Source organism: Camarhynchus parvulus, chromosome 1A, assembly GCF_901933205.1.
Source record: "Camarhynchus parvulus chromosome 1A, STF_HiC, whole genome shotgun sequence".
Lineage (NCBI taxonomy): Eukaryota > Metazoa > Chordata > Aves > Passeriformes > Thraupidae > Camarhynchus > Camarhynchus parvulus.
Window position 1 is genome coordinate 29347957 of NC_044586.1, and position 17457 is coordinate 29365413.

Here is a 17457-nt window from a genome sequence, read left to right on the forward strand (position 1 = left end):
TGGGATTGTTTAACCTGGAGAAAAGGAAGCTCAGGGGTGACCTTATCACTCTCAACAACAAACTGATGGGAGGACCTAGCCAGGTGGGGGTTGGTCCCTTCTCCCAAGCAACCTGCAGTGGGATAAGAGGAAATAACCTCAAGCTGCATCAGGGTATGTTCAGGTTGGACATCAGGAAGAATTTATTCATGGAAAGGGTGGTTTGGCATGGGAATGGGCTGCCCAGCAACGTGATGGAGTCACTATCCCTGGAGGTGTTCAAGAAAAGACTGGACTTGTCACTTAGGCCCATGGTCTAGTTGACAACGTGGTGATCAGTCAAAGTTTAGTCTCAATGACCTTGGAGGTCTTCTCCAGCTTAAACGATTCTGTGATTTTTTGATTCAAAACAATTAATAAGATATTACATCAATATTCAATGTCATAAATTCTTTCCCATTCAGTTGCTCTGTTCCACCTAACTCCACTTTCCATTTTGGTAAGGGCTGGACACCTGACACACAACTCTTTTACTTCTGGATATCAACAGGTAGTATAAATGTTTTCATTGTTTCTAAAGCTCATAACATCTTTTCCTCTCTGAACTTCTTGGAATGGACTTCATGAAAGAAAACAGAACCCTCAGTCCATCCAGCAGACACCCTGTGCTCCACCTGTTCCCACCTATATCTTCATATTTTGGTTTGAATCCTATTAATGCCTAAGACAAGGAGAAGGAGAGAAGGCTGTTCATCCCCACCCTGCCTCCAAAGAAATTACTGAGGCATTCAATTACAACACCTTTCAACTCCATGACAGATATCAGAACAAATGAATTAAGGCTTTGCTGCGAAAGGATATGAATGGGTTTTGTGAAGCAAACTGACAACAAGTTTACCCTGACCTGTTCCTCATCAAAATCATGCTTTGAAATGTTTTTAAACACCAGATGCAGCTGGTGACCAAGGTTCAAATAACTGACATTACTAAGATGCAGCCAAGATTTCAGCAAGCCTCATGGCGACACTTCTGGACAAAGATAAGGCTTTGTTGTAAGCATGAAAGCTTGGAACACCACTAATCATATGTAGGAAAATGTCACAATAAAAACCATTAGCAGTGTTGAATCCAGTGGAAAGGCAGGGAAAAGAAGTTAGCTTAAGGACTAGGGGTGAATAACTGATCCTTAACTTTTAGAGTGAGCTATATAAGGAATCTGTAATGTAAGATGTCTGATTACACCTTTGTTCTACAGAGACTAAAACTAACAGACAATTATTCTACCATTCTTTCTTCCACCAAAGGAGAACAATTTTAAGATCTATTATAAAGACTCTTGAATTTAAATGAGAAGGACAGCTAAACTTTCAAGAGTCTATTATGTTTCTAAAAAATTCTGACTTCTTTTAAGCATCATTTTACAGGCTTTAATTTCAGATTTGCACCTGGTCTTTGCCTAGGGGCAGAAATAAAAAGGATGCAAGTCAAAACACAGAGACACAAACCTTCAGTATTTAGATAGGACAGCTAACAGCACAGTGAAGTTACACATATTCACAATGTGTTTGGTTTACTAAATAAATAGCAATTATTGTATTTTCTCTCATTTCAGTTCACTAGACTTTCAAAATTATGTAGGAATAAAGAAATTGCATTTTGGCTTCCAGTGACATTTGCATAAAACCAGAAATTACTAAAATAAAATATAAATCTAAACAATAAGTCAGATGCATTTTTTGTCCCATATTTTAAAAAAATTATCATCTGTCTCTTAAAAAACCCTAACTGACCAAAAAAAAAAACCCACTAAAAAAATTAAAATATACAATAAACCCCCAACACAAAACCCAAACAGTTAAAGCTAATTTCCCCTCTGTTTTGCTGTCCTGGTGAGAAGGCAGCAAAGGAAAAAAAAAAAAAAAAAGCAAAGTTTATATAAAGCAGCTCTAACCACAAATGTTAGAATCATTTTACTAATTAAAACATGATTTTCCTATATATCAAAAGCATGCTGTCATTTTAAAAAATACATGCAAACTCTATTATTAGACAAGATAATAATGTATTAAACTATATACTACTTAGTTTGACAATGATTATAGCATAAGCAAAGGCAGGTTGATATCTGTTTAAATAGTTTTACTCAAAGCTAACCCTTTTCTTCTGATACTAATCTCTAGTTTGCCTAACTCAAAGATTAATTTTATATAATTTCCTTGATTTCCAAATACTATAAACAAGAGGGAGAGCTAAACATTTTTTTCATTAATGAATCGTAAAACTCCCTGTAGTTAAAACCAAGAAAACTTCCTAAATACATGTTGTAGGGACATAAATAAAGTAAGTAGGATGAATTACAGCTAAGAATTTGTCTGATAATGTGCAAGTAGTTTGGGATTGTAAACAGATGAAAGAGAAATAAAGCAAATGAAAAGGAAAAAGGAGGAAAAGAAAGCAAAAGAGCAGATAAAGTTTCTGGCTGCAATACAGAAGACGTATCATTACCATATGATCTAATGTGGGTGTCAGCCTGGATTGTGTTCATTGAGAGAAACATTTTTTAACTGTGCTATGGAATAGAAGCAGGAGGGTTTTCCACCAAGTGACAGTCACTGAGCTGAATTTACCCCCTCCTCCTTTCCACACCTGCAAAGCCTTCTGCCTGGGTTGAATATTTAGTTTAATTACATCTCAGCTTTGAGAGCTCCTGTTGCAAATCCCTGGATTAAAAGGTACGATTTTTAGTAATTCTCTTGAACTATGCTGCACTAATAGAACTTCGGGCAAGTCTATGGCAAGAACTATTTGAATTTTAAAAGAAGCAAGTTAAAAATCCTCCTAAATGTTTAATAATGTTAAGTTTTCTATGCAGCTCTTTTGTTTCTTGGAAACATGAGAATACATTCTCAAAGACTGTACAGATTTCCTACTGTTTATTTGACTGTTCTGTCTCTTGTTTTGATTTGTATAAGCACTGCTGCAGTCCTTTCTTTTTCTTTGCTGTAAACTTTTACAGCAGTATATTCTCTGCAATCCAGTGTTTAGAATCGGTGATATAGAGAGTGTAAAAAATGTGTGTATGCTTACATTTCTGCTTTAAACTGCACTCTGTGATTTCTTTCTCCTGTGTTTCTTCATATATTTTTCAGACACTGATGAATATAATTTCAATTTCAGAGAAAAAAAAAGCATAGTAGTAAGTTAAACGGGCTCTGCGTATGCCTTTGTAATGTTAGAAAGTGCTGTGTTACAGGGTACAAACAAGGGAATCATGATTAAAGAAAGTTCTTATGAATGAAATAGTAGAAAAGAAAACTCATGCAGTTGAAACTCCTGTTAGCAGAGTTTTATTCTCTAAAACATCTAACTCCTATGTTTGCATATATAGACTCTATTGCACAAAATGGGCAAAACATAAAATGGAGGGGAATTTTTTGAAACTAGAAAATATTGTTTAGCTTGTCTTTGTGGAATTTTGAGAGATTTCTGACAGTAGGTGAACTAATAATTTAACCTTAATATTAAGGTAAACTGACAAGAAGACCACCAATAGAGTGGTGACGTGAACTGATGGAGCATATTTTCAGTGGTATTTTAAAACGAAATGTGGCCAAGCCTATGGTATAGTTTCCTCCGCTTGTGGAAAACTCTTCTTCATTGTAAACACATAATTAAAGGAATTTTAAACACTTCTATCCTGCAGACATAAATATTTTGTCAAAGAATTCAGATTTTTTTTGTTCTCCCTACTCTTTTTTTTGTAAGTGAAGTGTAAACATTTCTTGGTCGCACAGCTTTGTGTATATCTTTTATTTATGTTTAATTACACATGCAAACAATAGGAACAGATACATGTGTCTGCAGAATGGATGCATATATGCCTGAAGAGATCTGTTCCTATATCCTGATTAATGTGTCTGCTGTTTTCTCTGCTGTATCCTCAGATTATATACTTGATATCCTTTGTTGTCCTACAGTTTTCCTTTATAGCCAGCTCTTTCTGGTTTCATCAAAGTTTTTACAAAACAGGGACCAAAGGAAAGGCCTGCTACAGGGTTTAACTGAGATAAATGAAGTCATCAATATTAATGTGAATAAGAAGCAAAGTGTGAAGACACTTCCAAAGTGCCTTTGCATTTGTTTTTCTTTTTTGGCTTTTCTGAATGGTAGTAATTAAACTCCAGGATAAGATCCTGATTGTGCATTCTTGGGATGGGTGGTACTTCAGCAGTGACCCTGACAGGGAATAAAAAGTTTTAAATATTTTAAAATGTTTTAAAAACCTATTAATACATAAAAAAAAGACTGAGGATGGTCTTTAAAGGTCCTGACTGCCACTGCCATTCAAGGATTAGTGTGCAGCATTCCCAATTTTTATTGTTGTTAATATATATTCTGAAAATTAATTTGTACTGGGGAAATGTTTTATTGGTCATTTTCACAAAGCAATTTATTGTGGTGAATGGTGATGGTTTAGCAAATTTTTCTTCTCATTTGAGATTATTAATAAATTGCATTGTTATTTTACAATAATTTGCACGTGATGATTACTCTTTCAAAAATCATGTTTTAGATGAAACCCTGGTAACAGCTCACTGCCATGCATTAACAGCACTTTGCTGTGACACCCTGACATGTCCCTGAGCACTCTGCCTGCACTGGCAGGGGTGTTGGAGGGAAAGGGACACAGCCCCAGTGTCAGGGGGGAGCCAGGGCAGGAGGATGATCCACATGGGGACACAGCCTGCCCCTGCTACATGTCATGAGTTTACACAGCTCTGGCTGACAGGACATACTAAAAACTCTCCAGCTGATGTTGGGGTCTGTGATCCCCCTCAGCACATGCAGTCAGTAAGGTGTCTGTTCCAGGAACAGAAGTACTTTCCTGTTCAACTAAGAAAATAAATATGTCCCTGAAAGAGACAACATAAGCAATGTTTTACTGCATGTGTTTTCACTTTGAAGTCTTTGGGGTGTCTGAAGATAGTAGATACATGTCTTCCTGTCAGGTAGATCACAGGAATATAGGCTATGATTTTAAGACACCAGCATATTTTATTAGGCAACCTAATCATCTTCTCAAGAAACAGACCTAAAGGTTTCTGGAGAAATGTATTCTTGGTACCTGTAGGTAGAAATTCATAAAGGAAAATGAACTGAGACACAACATAAATTGTATCTAAACCCAGTTTCTTGGCTTTTTTATATTTTCAGCTTTTTTCTTAACACTAACTATTCCTTTTAGAGTACCTGGTGGTAGTATGTTAGAAAGGCAGGCTTCAGTAAACTACTCTCACCTAATATCATCTGTTCATTCTTGTCATCTATCTGGTAGGTTCCATATGTCAAAGTAGAGAAGGAGACAGTCCTCCCCTTCTGCCTATCCCAGTTTTTTATCCAACAATAAATATGGAGTTGAAAAATGCTCTACCACACCCCAAGATGTTAGATAACTTTTTCTAGAAAAAGAAATAATCCCAGCTAGCACCCAGGCAAAGTGTTTCTAAGATATTGACCTGAAGATGCAAGTGGACATTTTTGCTTTCATTACAAAGAGCAGCATCTGCATTTAGGACTACGCCATCCATTTTAAGAAAAAGCTTATATATAAATGACAAGTTTCCCTTTGTGTCACTAGGCAATTTGAAGGCAGATTTGATTTTGGTGTTTTTGGTGGTTTTGGAGTGTGTTTTTTTTGTTTGTTTGGTTTTTTTGTTTTGTTTGGTTTGGTTTGGTTTGGTTTATTTTGGGGAGGGGGTTTTGTGGGGGGGGTTTAAAATCAATTAAAATCAATAAAGTATGAACTGTATTTTGTAAAATACACAGTAAAAGGAAATAATATTCAAAAAATTAGCTGTTCTTTACAGCTTTGGTACAAAGCCTGCAAACAGTTGCGCAATTCCTCCTTAATGGACAACAAGACAGGTAGCACAAGCTAGAGTGTGTTGCAATGCATCTAGGCCTGAGTCCTGAGAACATGTGTTTAAGAGTTTTTCTTGTTAATATCTATGGCAATACTTGTAAAAGTTCCTCCTGACCATGAAAGTCTGCAGAATGAAGCCCTGAAGTCCTATTAGAAAGTGTGCACACTGAAAGCATCAATTCAAATGCTTATGCAGTGCAAAGCAGAGGATTCTCAGGGTGGATGTCAAAATTTAGAAAGAAAGCCAAGAATATTCAATATAACACAACATTGTATTCCATTTTATTATGCTGTTTGAACTAGGAAAGAAGTATAGTGCCTTTAAAAAACTAAAGATCTTCCCCTCACTTTCCACCCTGTCACTAAATCCTACTCTTTCTCAGTCAGTTTTACTAGGCTATAATTTAAAACACACAGCAAGCTGACACTTAAAAATATTTCTCAAGACATGAAATACTGAACTACAGTGAGTTTGGGAACCTCAGGCTTGTCCCCAGGGTCAAACCCATTGCTATTAAATAAATGCTAATGAAATCAAATAGACTGTTACGTTGGCAGAAAAGAGGCACATGGAAAATGTGGCTTATTGCTTTGACTCTTTTGCATAACAAAGTTGACAGCGCTGCCTATTCCTAAAAAATATTACTCTAAATATGCAAACAGATGTGTTTACTGTTGCCTTCAAACTGCTCTGAAAAAAAAAAAAGGAAAAAAGGCCTATTGACAAGCAGCTACCAGACTCCTATCACATAACTGTCCTATTTTTACAATTCAGTTCTCTTTTATTGAAAGGAACAGTTATGCAATTGGTGGATGTGCTGGACCTCCTTCGGGAGGAACTGTGCAGCTTTGGGAAACTGCTACTTTTGTTGTTAATGCACTGCTTTGAATCCTAGGTTCTGCTGGGCGTCCATGAACTGAGCCATGAGGAGGCTGGCTCTGCTCCTTGTGCTCCTGCTGCCAGCATGCTTGGCCAAGCCATTCCACCAGCAGGGCCTCTTTGACTTTATGCTGGAGGACGAGGGCTCGGCCGACATGGCTCCAACGGATGATCCCGTCATATCCGGCTTCGGGCCCGTGTGCCCCTTCCGCTGCCAGTGCCATCTTCGCGTGGTGCAGTGCTCTGACCTAGGTAAGCCCAAGAGCACCTTCAGAGGCTCTGTGCCCACACTCCAGCCACGGGCTAGCAGCTGGGAGGGTGAGGCTGCCATGGACTGTCACTCCCTGACTGGCTTTTTGCAAAGAAATATGCTACAGCTGCACTTAACCAGAATTTCCTCTACAAAGTAGGCCACAAAGCCCTGGAAAGATGAGCATTTGTTGTGACCATGGAGGATGTTTTGATTTTTTTAAATGTATATTTTGAATGTGTGCATTTCATTTGTTCTTTGAAATGCCACAGATTTCTCTTGCAGAGAAAATAACTTTTCAAAGTATTCCTTCAGATTAATATTAAATAAGCCCAGTGAGGTCAGATGTGGGGATGGAAATATTTTAGAAGGTTCTAAATTGTGTGGTCCAAGGTCCAACACCTTTAATCATACTGTCTAGTACCTCAACATAGAAGTCATGCCATTTCCATAGGAATATATAAGCATGAAATAAGCAACTGAATCATATATCCTGGAACCAGCTTTTTGGAATAAAGAGCTTGGAAACACACCAAAATAATGAACACAGCATGGAATTCCTTATTAAATATCTTTCTGAGCCACTATATAAGCTGAAACCATGAGAACATTTCTCACAAACTCTCCTCACTCCCTAATGTAAGGGAGGGGCTTGTGTGCAGAGTCAGAGTAGCAGGATATGAAGCCATGTCTGCCATCATTTGGCTTTTCCATGCAGAAAAGTCTCAAGTAATGAAGTTGACTTCAGTGAGACTGGTCTTAATTTAAACCAGTATAATTCAGTCTTAGTTCGTGTACAGTGCAGAAAATCAATTAGAGTTGTTTTTTCTCACAAGAAAACAGACAAATAGCTTCTCATGATTTTATCGAGCTTTTTTTTTCTTTTAGTCATCCTAGCTCTTTAAATGTATAGCTGGGTGTTTCTATTTTCTTGTTATGACATTGGCTTTGATAATTACTGTAAATCATGGCACAAATCCACCAATTAGGACCTGCGTCTCATTGTATTGAGGGGTTGTATAATTACAGAAAGGAGGGGAAGCTTTAGCTACACCCCTGTAAACTTTTGTGAATTTATTAAACTGAACCTCGTAATTTTGCAACGGATATGTTTGGCAAAGACCCAGTGAACAATGCAAGCCAAGCTGCACAAAAGAGTGGGCTAACTTAGCCATACTTTCAGAAAGCTTCCACAGTACTGTCCCTCTTGAAATATGGGGTTTTTTTTTACCATTTAGGTGCCAGAGTGAGTAAACATGGAGTGGGGAGTGGTGAGGAGGGCTCCACATGCCATGGAAGTCTTAGGTTTTATTGTTGTTACACTTAGTAATGCTGATGGAATTTAAGTTATTTAGCGAACTTGTTCTCAGTCTGCTTCAATTCTGCAGAATGTAATGAGCTTTCACTTGGTGAAAAAGTAGAGACATTCACACAAGGGCCATTTGCTCCTGTACTTGCTCCTGCAGTCATGCACTTCTTCACACACACATTGCATAAGTTACTTCTGGGTTAGTAGAGTCCCATACTGACAAGGAGACTCAGAAATACAGCAATTAATGCCCCAGGTCAGGGTTTCACAGATAATTTCAAGTGGGGTGAAAAAAAGAGATATATTTTGAGCTTTCTTTAAACCCACATGCTGCATATCATGCAATGAAAAGATTGTGCTTTTGGATCAGCTAGGCTGATAACATCCAGCCCTTGGGTGCAAAGGAAAAGAGATCTCCCTGGGCTCAAAATAAGCAGCCCTGAAAAATAAATAAATAATATTTCCCTGGCAGAGCTCAAGGAAGTATTTATCAAGCAGTGCCAGCCCTGGCATTAAGTTTCAACCACCTTTGTCCCAGCCCCTGATGGGACATGGCCCAGATGGGAGGCTCAGGAGACCCAGGGCTGCTGGCTGCCCTGCAAGCAGGGACAGGAGAGCTGTGTGCCACCTGATCGCAGGCAAACCTGCCCTCTACTCTTCTGAATTCACTTCTGTGTGACACACCCAGGCAAATCATATTTACCTACTGACTTGAGAAAAGGCAGTTGTTGGCCTTTTGCTGCAAACTGTGGGGATGACCTCGCACGCTCCTGAGCTGTGGGATGAAGGACGCTCGTGTTTCAGGGATCAGGAACGCAATTTGCACACAGAAGGCATGAAACTAGCAGTGACAGTTCTGCCTCCCTATTAACCTGTGCTCCTGGCCCGCCTCTCCCTTCGGCTCTGGGTTTTTCCAACCCAATAAAATTAGCTACATCCGTCCTCCAAAATTATCAAATTTAGTCGTCTAGTCCCATGGATACTAGTTGAAGAAAAATTTCAGGCAATAACAAGGGTCCTCACAAGGACATATTAAGACCTTCCTAAACAAATTTTCACAAAGGAAAGTTGAAACCTGAATCAGGATCCTTTCCCCCACTCACTCTCTGGCATGGAAGGAGTGTTTACAGCCATGAGCCCATGGGTTCAGGGGACATACCAAGCAAGGCAGCTGGAGGACCCTAACATGGGCAACATATGGAGACATTTCCTCTTCCTCAGCCTGTTTCTTTTGTGCCTAAATGGGCATTTGCTATTTGTAGATTCTTCATAAGGAAAAAACCAACCATCTTATTATGTGAATAAACCACAGGAGAACTACTGAATCCAGAGTCCAGAGATCAGGTTTGCCCCTTTTCTCACGAGCACTGGATGGAAATAGCAAAAAAAATAAAATACAAGTTCAATAAAAACAGTGAACAAAAATGTCCAGTGGTCCAATTACACTCTTGTCAGCTGAATTTTTGCATTCCTATAGTCTTAAACTTCAGTCACATCTTCCTAAACACATACCTACAAATTAATTAATTTTGCTTCCCAGCCAAGAGCTGAGTTGACAAGAAGGATAATGCTGCCTTCTCACATCCTGAAAAAGAATTCTTTCTGATATTTGGTCATTGATGGATCAAAAGCAGAACCCCATTGCCTATATTTCATGAGATGTATTACCTTTGTGAACAGGCTCAAGGATCTTATCAAGGAAGGCCACTGTGCTATCTTTATAAGAGTGCTGCCTTTTATTAATCTACCTCCTGTTGTTAAAAGGGATCCACAGGTTCACTTTTTGATCATGCTTCAGTATGAGGCATTGCTATGTTACATCCAGACTTTCCACAGGAATCACAGACATCCTTATTAGAGCACAGTTCAGGTGAGGAATAACTGATGTAGCTGCTCAGAGGCCACTTTTCCTGTTCTAAAGTAATACGTACAGGAAAGATGTGCAATCATCTGGGCAGGCAAAGATGCCTCTCAGAAACCCCAGCAAGGATTAACAGTTCCATTTAAAGTCTCATCCTCCCAAAGGGACTCTCAAGTAAAGTTCATCCCAGAGAGCCCTGGTCGGCAGGAGGATGCATGTGTGATTACTCATCCCTGCAGCAGATGCAGAATGCTTCATAAGCACACTCAGACGTGGTGGTCAGAGCTTTCTTCCACCTTCAGATAAGTCTGGCAGCCCCTTCTAAATGAGCAGTGTCTCTATACAGGATGCAATGAGATTGCCCTCCTTGGAGAGTTACAAGATATAGTGGGGGTCTGTCCATCTGTGTCACTGGGAGTATCCATGGAGGTTTTGTGGTTTCCTAAAGGTGTGCAAGAGAGATGTGTCAGCAAACAAAGATCAAGTGGTATTACAGCTAAAATTCAAATTTTGGCCACAGCTCAGAAATGCAGAGTTTCTCCAGCTTATATAAAGTTGAGCACATTAGAGCTCAGGACGGATGCTGGAGGGTGTGTTTGAAAAGCACTTTGAGATCAGGAGATGAAAGGTTCACAGATCTGTAAAGTATTATCAGTAATTATTATGGGTAACATGAGGCAGTTTATCTGAACAAATAGAGTGTCTCAATATATCAACTGATGGCTCTTCAACACTTGAACCATCGTAACATGGCAATTTATTTGTTGGCAAAAGATAATTTATCTCACTGTAAGAAATCTTCCAGAAATATCTGAACAACCATTTTCTTATTTTGACTTCATGTGAGAACCTCATTTTTCATAACAAAGGAAATTATCTCCTTTGCAATATACCTTGTTTTGAAACATAATCTTTAAGGTTAAATGCTTAGCTCAAAATCCTATAGGTAAATAAACATGCAAAAGAAAGCACGGATTCTTAAGTGGCCAGGCATTAACAAATACAATTTTTAAATAAAAAAGTTTTTGTGAATTTACATCATCACTGATGGGCCTTTAGGACAAGTTATTCCATTTTTATGTGGGTTTTTTTGGTTTTTCTTTCTTTTTTTTTTTTTACAATAAAGATTAAAGTCTTACTCTTTTTTATGTTTAATAGAAACTGATATTCTCATGAAATCCCCTGGCTTCCTAGAACTGGATCATTTACCAAGTTATTATTATTAAAAAGAGCCATGAAATCTGGGAAAGTATTCTGTAACTTGTACTGAGAATAGCATCTACATCACAAGACTCTGGCCTTAAAACTGACATCCTTTAGCCCAACATAACTTAGGCTGTCAGCAAGCACAAGCCATTGGGCATTCCACATGCTGACTGGGTGAGTTGGAACACTCTTAAAGTGTTGGAGGTCAGACTGGAGGATCTATAGGAATTATTATAGGGTGTTAAGGATCTGAGAGTGGTCTGCTTTTCTTTCATAGTCATTGGGTGAGTTAGGCTACCCATGCAGGGGTTCATCCTGTCTAAGGTGGATGTCAGTGATGGAAATATCCCTCTTGGAGAACAGAAATGCCAAGACAGGGCAATGACCACTGGAGGTTATAAAACTTACTTTCAGATTAATGAAGTTATGTTTTTTAAAATTAAGGCAAGGAAAAATAAACCCACATTGCCATCTTTGTTTAGTTATAAATTTGGCATGGATTATTAATTTTTTTGTATATACTCTGTTTTGATACAATTTTGGGGATGCTTCGGAAGTTAAAAAACATGAATTAAAGCCCTGTGCTCAGTACATTCTGAAAAATTATTAAACAAAGAACCCAATAATTAGAAAATGCTCTGGAAAAATTGTCAAGAAAAAAAAATATTGGCCTGGATGTAGACTACTTTATATTAACAAAAGCCATTATCTTTGCCAGTATGACAGTAAAAGACAGGCCTTCTTGCACCACCACCTGAATTACTGATGTTCCAGTTTCAGCTGATAAACATGATCCTAGATGAAAATTAAGCCATCCTCTAAGTACATCCCTTCCTTATTTACTGCTTACTCCAAGGTAACAGTGACCAGCTTTGTATGTTTTCTTTTTTGGGTCTAAGTTTTTTTAGATATGTTTACTTGCTTCACACTCGGAAATGTCATTTATGAAAACCTGGTGGCAGGAATGGAAATGCAGACTGCCAAGTCTAAGTGATGCAAGAAGTGACTGTTTTCTGGCTTGGTCTGTCACAGTTGTTCATTTCTAAAATCTTCCAATGCAAAAATAAATAGCTAATAGATAGCTAGTAAAATGTGAGTAAATTAAAAGTGATTATAGGTGATTATAATGTTTAAAATATGCTAAATAATCATTCCTTACATGACCTAGCATTATGGACTAACAGGTATGACTGGTATGTGTGTTATGTTCTTAACACATTTGTAGGGAGTGTTACTTGGTAAGAGATATAGCTATTTTAAAAATACCTGTGTTTTCACAACAAAAGGCTTCTGGTATTTAATTGTGGAGGGTTCCCAGCCAAAGAAGAGATAAAAAGCTCCTTCCCAGTGTTCACTGAGAACCCATAGCAACAGGGAGGAGATCTAGGAAATCATATCCTGTGTGAATGATAACCAATGATAACAGCAAGAAACTTCTGCTATCGGCACCCAGCTCTCCAGAAAAACTCTGTTCACACAGTCCAGTTACCATGGTATTTTGTAAATCTAATTTTAAGCAGACTTTCAAAACACCAGTTTCAAACCCAGATTGGAGTCTCCCAGCCTTATAAAAATTGGACTTAGTGGTCTATATTTTGCTTTACATGTGCCTTGAATCTTTGTTTAAAAGGAAGTGGTCCAAAAGAAGATAATCAGGTTACAGGAAAATATTTTTTTTCTGAATATATTTTAGTATTTTCCTAAAGTTCAAATCAAAAACTGTACTCTTCAAACTATATTGTCATTTCTTAAAATGTATTCATCCTGTTTTCCATGTCTGCCCTGACAAAAAAATATTGACAAATGCTGGAATTATATGTCTCTTTGGCTGTATTGTATTTAATATGCTTACACAGAGCACTCTTGTCCTTTACACTGTGAAAGCAAAGTAGATAGATAATCACAGAATAACAGAATATTCTGAGTTGCAAGGGGCTCATCAGGATCGTCAAAGTCCAGCTCCTGGCCCTGCAGAGAACAGCCCCAGGATTCACACCATGTGCCTGAGAGTGTTGCCAAGCTATTCTTGAGCTCTGCCAGGCTGGTGCTGTGACCCCTTCCCTGTGGAGCCTGTGCCAGTGCCCAAACACCCTCTGTGTGAAGAACCTTTCTTAAATATCCAGTCCAAACTTCCCCTAACACAACTTCAGGCCATTCCCTCGGGTCCTGTCACTGATCACCACAGAAAGGAGATCAGTGCCTGCCCCTCCTCTTCCCATCATGAGGAAGTTGTAAATTGCAATGAGGTCCTCCCTCAGTCTCCTCTTCTCCAGGCTGAATAAAGGAATAGAACTTGCTATTGGGCTTCTCTGCAAAGACAAAGGTGGAAAAAATAAACACCAAAACACAGAGATCTCAAGAACATGCCTGCATGGGAGTTTAGGGAGGGAAAAAAATAAAAGATTTGTGTTGCAGTTTTCAGCTTATGGAACCAATTACAAGATTCAAACAGCTCTCTAAAAATGACCCTGATTTTAGTAAGGTTCAATTTTCTATATAGGCAACTCTACTGCAAACCTCACATGCAGTCAATAGGAATTGAAAAAGGGGAAAAGCAGTACTTAAAGAATTGATGTACTCTCTGCATGTGTACTCATATGAGGGAGCATCCAAGAAGGAATCCCATATGATCTTTTTGTTTATTACCTGGGACATACTTGGAGTGTTTTTAGTTTCTACAAAAATCCGTTAAGGAGAGGATGCTTACAGTTTTAATTTTAATAAGAAACAGAATGTAATAACTATATTTTACAAATAGCAGTGAAAGGGAGGTACTGCTTCTGCCCACCTAATGGCAACTTTAAGGACTTAATGGCAAAAAACCCAAATGGACAAATTATTATAGAAATGTCACAGCTTTTAAAACATGTTCAAGTGTAAATGGGGCTACAGTGTGGTCCTGTAATACAACACTAGCAAAACAAAGATGTGCAATAAGGCATCCCAGAACCAGTTTCTGCTTGCACCTCCTCTACCACCTAAAATGTGAAAGCCTAGAATGATTTCAGTTTCTATGCTAGAGTACATATTTTCCCTTCTACTGCTCCAGAGTGGACCTCAGAAACTAAAGAGTTTGTCAATGAATTAATATTTTAGGGCGACATGGAAGAAAAGTGTCTGTAGTGGCGCAATAATCAAACCCATTGCTGAATATCTCTACCTAAGAGATATAGGAGCAAAAGCAAAGAACTGAATTAAAATCCTAATGTTTTCAGGATTAGGGGATAAAATTTACTTTCTCTTCTTTATTCTTTCACTCTGTGGCAGAGACGTTACATCTTCTGGGCTGGAGATGACTGGTAGAGTTACACAAGACCTGGGGAACCTCTATAACTAAATGCGTGATAAAATAAAGGGAGTTACAAAGCAAATATGTCTAGGAGTTACAAGGGTATATATAACACCCTTTAGTAGAAAGAAGGAACTAGCAGGTCTGTTGATTTCCTAATTCAGTCAGAAAATTCTCTTCCAAAATTTGTTTGTTCACCGTGTGCAGACATGACCACAGCAGCTTCTTCCTTTTTATGATTGCATGACAACAATTCTAAAGCACTTATGAGAAGTGGCTGTGTTATGTTTAGAAGTACCTGAAATAACCAGGAACATATCTCTGCCCTCAGGTTATAAACTAGGGCTGTGTAATGACCATGTGGTCAGAACAGGAAGGGATAAGTTTACTTGAAACCAGAGAAGACCTCCCCCAAATGATTGCTTATGACATTATGTTAGAGCCAGTTCTGGTAAATCCCAAAGTAAAAATTGAGGGAACTATCCTCAAATTGTCATCTGTTGCCTGTTGCTAACTTAAACTGCAGCAGACGTAAACAGCAAATTGCATTACTCCAAAGGGTCATTCAAAACATAATTTGCTATATAATGCTCACTTTTCTAAGTCACTGAAATGCTCTCTTATGTCTGCTGGAGGACTAAATGTTTCACCTTACTGCATGAGCACTCGTAGATAGCACATCTGCCTTGCATCCACTTTGAGTAAAGCCATTACACACATGGTGCTGGCAGATTGCACAAATCACACGGGTCAGTTGCTGCTTTCTGATGGTATGTTTTATATCTGCAACCACAGCAGTGGGAAATGTAAAGCTGATGATTCTAGGAGTTAACTAGAAAACTCATAATACTTGATTTTTATTTCACTTAATGTCTTAATCCCTGAAGTCTAAAGATTATTTCAGAATATTTTTATGCTTATCTAAAATGCTCGTGTTCTTCAGAAGGCATATACATTGGAGACCATTGTAATTAAAAGTCAGAAGTAGAAGTTGCATGAATTTTAGCTTCAAAAATGTATTATTACTCTTAGGTATTAATTTTGGGAGCCAGGAGAAAAACTCTATCTGTACCAAAAATGTGACTAGCAATGAAAAATAATTCATAACAGCTGTGCCTTGCAATATTCGTTATGCTTTGAAATATGTGTTCACTCAGAGTGGGTGGAGGTGGAAAAGAGCAGAGAAAGCCATGCATTCACTTTTACACCTTTGCTAGGGCTTTTACAATTATTAGCACTATCATAGTGGAGAACTATGCATTTGATCACAGTGTGTGTGACCTCATTTCCATTTTTCTGTGTTTCTCACTCTGTTCTGGGAAGCAGTGTTATAAGTGTTTAGGGGGGAAAAAATACTTCATATAGTAATAGGTCAGTAGGTCTACCCTTGTGAGGGGCCATCTCAGCAGGGAATGGAGTTTGTTTTCTTGTTCTTTCCTATGGGAAGGGTCAGACATATACAAAACCAATAATCCGTGATAAAAATAACCCTAAAATGGATCTTATGAGACTTTCAGACTGTTGAACAGGAAAAGTATCTAAAAAACGGTTGTGAATCATTTTCAAGAAGATATATTTTAAGAACCTTATGCATTCCATAGTGGTTTTTATATCTGTTAGGAAAAAAAACCCAAAAAACCTATTACTGCTGATTTAATAGCAAGAGTGGAGAAAATAGAGAAGAAACTTTAAGTTTGAAAGTGGGAGAGAGAAGGAGGCCATGGATACTTTTCTGTAGAAAAAGACAATTGTTTCTTATTTCATGGATGCAAATAATGAAATTACTCCTATTTGCAAATCCCACACAATAGAGAACAAATTTCCAGTAAATACTGTAGCACATTGCCTGGGAAAATATCAGTAAACTTTTCTAAGTCAAAGCATTCAAAGCAGTTCCTTGCCATCCTTCCAGAAAGCAGTCCTTGGATCCAGTTATTTTTCCGTGACTAAGTATCCTGACCCTGTAAACTTGCCTTTCGCCTCGTTTGCCCCAGAGTCCACTCAGGGCATGGCTAAGGTCATTCACCCCGGGAGGATTGCTGCCCGTCAGTGGGATGCAGCAAAGCTGGGCTCGGAGCAAGGAGAGCACACAGCAGAGAGCAGAGACAGCCCAGGCAGCTGCTGGAGAGGCTGCCTCCACTGGGAGAGCAGCCACTGGTGATCACGGCTGGGAATTACACAGAGCTCAGTCCAAATTCCTCAGCTGGCAGCAGCTGCTTGCGGAAACTGAGAGAGTCTTGAAACGAGCCCCATTTTATGGCCCCTGTGATAATAATCGTAAATGTTGCAATGTAGTAACACATGTATCTGAGCTAGAGCCTTCAGATGTCTCTCTGCCTTTTGGCCCGTGCTCTCCAGCTGGGAAAGCAAAGGTTTATTCAGAGGAATAAGCCCCATCCCTGCTGCCTGTAAAATGGATAGGTGAAGGAAAAATCTACCAAAATACCCTAAAGACAGCAAAAAAAAATCAAACCACAAAATTGTAAAAGTTGTTTATCACTGTCACTGTTCACATATTTGTGACTTAGACTTTGTGGTCTCAGTGTGGGAAAGATGCAATTGTCAGGAAAGCGTCCTCATCTCTGGGCTGCAGACTCAGACTTCTACTTGCTTGGTCTCCCTTGCTGGCCCCATAAATCTTGCATTCCTTTTTTGCACAGTCGTATGGCTTCAGCAGAAATGTGGCTCCATGCCAAGACACAGACTAACTTGTGGCTCTCGCTGCCGACAAGCTGGAGCAGTGGACTGAAACCTCTGCAC

General features: G+C 38.7%; 1 protein-coding gene across 1 annotated transcript in view; it reads left to right on the top strand.

The window, feature by feature from the left end:
* The first annotated feature begins 2492 nt into the window (after positions 1–2492).
* The window catches only part of DCN (decorin), a 38793-nt gene continuing 23828 nt past the window's right edge, over positions 2493–17457 (top strand). Inside the window, exons 1-2 of the mRNA XM_030959418.1 lie at positions 2493–2711; positions 6799–7034. Of these exons, the coding sequence (XP_030815278.1) occupies positions 6827–7034 (208 nt within the window). The 5' untranslated portion in view covers positions 2493–2711; positions 6799–6826. The remainder of the gene's footprint in view (positions 2712–6798; positions 7035–17457) is intronic.